The 4,435-nt window shown below is 65.6% G+C and overlaps 1 protein-coding gene across 1 annotated transcript in view; it reads left to right on the top strand.

Annotated features, from left to right (window-relative positions):
• FGF11 (fibroblast growth factor 11) overlaps positions 1-4,435 on the top strand; it is a 19,196-nt gene that overhangs the window by 695 nt on the left and 14,066 nt on the right. Inside the window, exon 2 of the mRNA XM_025193740.1 lies at positions 160-1,386. Within this exon, the coding sequence (XP_025049525.1) occupies positions 1,194-1,386 (193 nt within the window). The 5' untranslated portion in view covers positions 160-1,193. The remainder of the gene's footprint in view (positions 1-159; positions 1,387-4,435) is intronic.

Below are 4,435 nucleotides of genomic sequence, written 5' to 3' on the forward strand. Positions count from 1 at the left end.
CCCTCCTCCCCCACCCCCCCCCCCCCTGCCCCTCCAATGCCCCTCACTCCTTACCTGCAGTCCCCCCACCCCCAGTTCTTATACCCCCTCCCCGGGCCTAGAAACATTGTTGTTCCACTCGGTTCTACCCCAGACTCAACTGCATTCTCCCCCCTGCAGCTCACCGGTGCCCTCTGGGAGCTGCTGCAAGAAACCACCGCCCCACGGGGTAAGTATGGGGGTGGAGGGGGTATCTGCCCCCGGGAGGGCAGTTGCACTGTTTAATTGTCATTCTCTCTCTCTCTCTCTTCCCCGCCCCCCCAGAGCCACCCACCAGGAAGCCCCTGCCCCACCACTACCCCCCTGCCCTGCCTTGCAATTGCCCCTTCTGCCCCCCTGAGCCCTTGCGGGTCATTATGGACATGAAGTTGCAGCCCCCCCTGCCCCGGCTATCCCTGGACCCTGTCTCTGTGGCGACCAGCACCCAGACCCCTTCCAGCTTTTCACCCCGGCAGCAGAAGGCAGGGCAGGCGGAGGGGAAGGAGCAGAAGGGAGGGGCTGGGTGCAAGAGGGAGCAGGGGCCCCGGGTCTACCTGTACCCCATGCGGCCCCCCAACTCCCGCACCCCCTCGCCCAAACAGCCCCCCCAGGAACAACAGGGCCCGGGGGCAAAACCCAGGGACCCCTTTTACCAGGGCACCGACCCAGCAGGCAAGTGGGTGTATTGCAGCATTGGCCCCCACACGGGTGCCCAGCACCAATAAACCGGGAAATCCAGGCATCTGTGCTCCCTGTTCTTGCACCCCCCACCCCCATAGACCCCATCCCCCTGCCAGAACACAGGCACCCGGGCCCCCAGCCTGCCCTGCGCTCAGCCCCCTCCCCTCCCAGAGAACCCAGGTGCTCCCCCCATATAATTATCCTGGGGGGGGGTCCTACAACTCCCAGAATCCTCCAGGGCAGGCACAGGCTACAGCTCCCAGCATGCCCTGGGCCCCCAGTGGGCGGGACCGGTGCCCTGGGGCTCAGGTGGGTCAGGTGAGGTGAATACCTGTCCCCTCCCCCCACCACGTGAGGGTGGGGGCTGGTGCCCCTCACTCCCAACCTCAGCCCCCAGCAGTGCCCCTCACTCCCAACCAGCCCCAGGATGGGGGTTGGGGGCAGTTCCGGGTGTCTTTGCCCCGTTAATCCCTGACCTCCCGGCAGGGGGCATCATGGCTGCCCCTGGGGGACTCCAGGATGCCCTCCGCCCCTCCCCCGCCCGGCCCCTCACGGACCTCGACTTCCCCTCGGGGGCCCGGGTGGCTGAGCTGAACCAGTTGGTGCAGGAGCTTTGCCGCGGGGACCCGGGTGTCCGGGCCGCCCCTGAGCTGGCGGAGCTCAAGGATTTCGTGTTCGCCTTGCTGGGTGAGTCGGGTGACCGCACGCCAGCACCCAGACAGGGGATGGGTCTGGCAGGTGGGAGGGGGGCGGCTTGGGCGCCTGGATACCTAGGTTGTCCCAGCTGCTGTCTGATCTCCCCCCCACACCCCCTGGCCTGGCCAGATGGTGTCAGGTCTCCACTGGGATTAAGTGCAGCTGCTGGGACACCTGGATCCTGTGCTGGAGGGGCCTGGGGGGTGAGAGCAGGGGGGCTGGGGGGCCCGCATGCCTGGTTACCTGACCGATCAGGCCTGGGCAACACCTCTGGACACCTGGGTCCTTCCTCAGGACTGGTGCAGAAGCTGGAGGGAAGACTCCCAGCGACCCCACGGCTCCTCTTGCTGTCCGGTGGAGCCCGCCGGGGGACCCTGGACTTGAACCCAGGCGTCCTGGCCCCCTACGCCCCCGGCCGTGACTATGATGTTGACTACACCCTCCTGGTGCCCATCCTGGATGCTCGCCTGCCCCTGGAGCCAGGGGGCTGCCCTCCAGGCTATGCCAGGTTGGGCCTAGCCCCTCTCGGCCCCACTGTTGCTCACCGCTGGGCCGACTGCAGCTGTCGCCACGGCCAGGAGGTTGACCTCTGCCCCAGCCTGGTCTCAGCCCACTTTTCCCGTTCCTTGGTGGCCACTGCCCGCCAGTCCCACTCGCACCAAGGGGGCCCAGAGGTGGAGCAGGCCGATGCCCATGGCGGCCTGGTCACTCTCATCCTCCGCCGGGGTCCCCTGCGGGCCCTGTATGATGTGGCTCCTGTGGTTGCCGTGTGGGGGTGGCCGGAGGCGGCCCAGAACTGGCTGAGCTATGGCGGCCATTTTTGGGAAGGCTAAGTGAGGCTGGAGGATGTGGCTTCCAGCTTCTACCTCCTGCCCTGCACCGGCCCTTGCCCTGAGGCCTGCAGCCTGGGTGATGCCTCTGGCCAAGCTTGGCCTGAGGCCTGTGGCCTGCTTGAGGCCTGTTGCCCAGGCGACACCTCTAGCCTAGCTTGGCCTGAGGCCTGCAGCCCACTGGAGGCCTGTGCCCCAGGGAAGGCCAGTTGCCTGGGTGACAGCCCTGGCCCAGTTGAGGCCTGTGCTCCAGGTGAGGCCCATTGCCAAAGCAATGCCTCTGGCCTGGTTGAGGCCTATGCCCCAGGTAAGGCCTGTTGCCCGGGCAACAGCCCCAGACCAGGTAGATGTGAGGCCTTCAATTTAGTTGAAGCCTGTTGCCCGGGCAATGCCTCCAGCCTAGCACAGCCTGAGGCCTACAGTCCAGTTGAGGCCTGTTGCCTGGGCAACGCTTGTGGCAAAGCAGGGCCTGAGTCTATGGAAGCCTGTTCCCTGAGTGACCCCCGAGGCCGGGCCTGGCGCCTCAGCTTTGCCAGCAGCGAGTTCCACCTGAAGACAGCCATGCCCCTGCCCATGCGCCAGGCTGTGCAAGCCGCCCTTGCCCTCCTGGCGGGGGTCCTGGCAGGGCCAGTGGGGCCATACCCCATCCTAGCGCAGGCACTACGGGCCTGTGACCGCCTGCCCGCTGGGTACCTCAGCCGGGAGGACAGTGTAGCCCACTGTCTGCTGGGCCTGCTCGATGACATGGCTGCCAGCCTCCTGGCAGGCACCTGCCCCCATCCCTTCCTCCCGGGCTGCGACCTCCTCGGAGGGCGGCCATGGCCCAGCCTGGCCCTTCAAGTGGCTGCTGTGAGGAGGGACCCTGCCAGGCACCTGCGCCAGGTAGTGGACAGAGTCAAGATGACTGCCAAGATGGTTGCCAAGGCGGGGCGGCCATGACAGGAAGCGAGGGGGATGATGGTTACAGGACACCTGGGTTCCATGCCCAGGTCTGGACGTGGGGGGTGGGAGCCCGGACACCTACGTTCCTTGGCTTGAGAAACCTGCCCTTGATCTGGCTGCTCAAGGCTCCTTGTTTGTATGACGGGAATGTGCCAAATAGGGGTGTCAGGGGAGGGGCTTTGTAATCTATGGGGGCCTGATAATAAATGTGTCTTTTATCAGAGGATCCAGGTGGATTTGTCTTGGGAGGAGGCTGGGGGCTGTGGGTCAGGGAGTGAGGAGCACCAATAGGGCTGGGGGGAGGGATGGGATGTCCTTCCCTCTCCAGGCCAGGCTGATCCAAAAAGCCCCATTTCTGGCCCTAGCCCAAAACCCCGGCTTTTCACCCAGCCGGGCCCAGTGCCAGCTCCCGGCAGCCTCCACTGGGTCTGGCACTGCTCCCAGCCACCCCCACCCTAGAGCTGGCTGCATCTCAGCCTTGGGTCCCTGTTCTATTCCACCAGGACCCACCCCAGAGCTGGCCACACCTTGGGGCCAGGGTGGGGGTGGTCCTGCTCAACCCCTCACCCAGCCCTGAGATGCAGCCAGCTCTGGGGTGGTTCTCAGCTGAGTGTAATGGGAACCTTGTGCTGAGATGCAGCCAGCTCTGGGGTGGGTCGTGGCTGAGTGTAACAGCCCCCCCCCTGCAGCTGGCCCCAGGGCTCTGCCAGTTCCGTGGGCCCCACTCCAGGCCCTGTCAGCAGAGAGAACTGGCTGGAGGCACTGGGAGTTATTGCTCCCTTTGCGCGGGGGAGCCCGGACCCTGGCTTCTTTGCAGCTCTGGGTGTATCTCTACCCTGAATCTTTTGTGTGCCCCCCACCTGACTGATGCCCCTCACTCCCAACCCACTGCCCCCTGCTCCCCCCCAGCCTGGCCAATGCTCCTTGCTCCTGACCCACAGCCCTCTGCCCTGCATCCCCACATTGTGGCCGGTGCCCCTCACTCCTGACTTGCAGCCCCCTGCCTCCACCCCCCACTGGGTCAATCCCTGCTGGGGTTAGTGGGGCAGAATTGAAGACTGTAGCCCTGAAAGGGGAGGGGGGGCTATGGGTCGGTAGTGAGGGGCACTAGCCAGACTTGAGGGGAAGGGACGGGGACAGTGGGGCTGCAGGTTGGGAGTGAGGGACACCAGGATGGCAGGTCGGGAGTGAGGGGCACTACTGGGGGAGCTCTGTGCTGGCTGGGGGGGTCTCCTGCTAAGCCCCTTGGGACTTAAGACTGGGGGGGA

This window comes from Alligator sinensis, unplaced genomic scaffold, assembly GCF_000455745.1.
Source record: "Alligator sinensis unplaced genomic scaffold, ASM45574v1 scaffold1488_1, whole genome shotgun sequence".
Taxonomy (NCBI): Eukaryota; Metazoa; Chordata; order Crocodylia; family Alligatoridae; genus Alligator; species Alligator sinensis.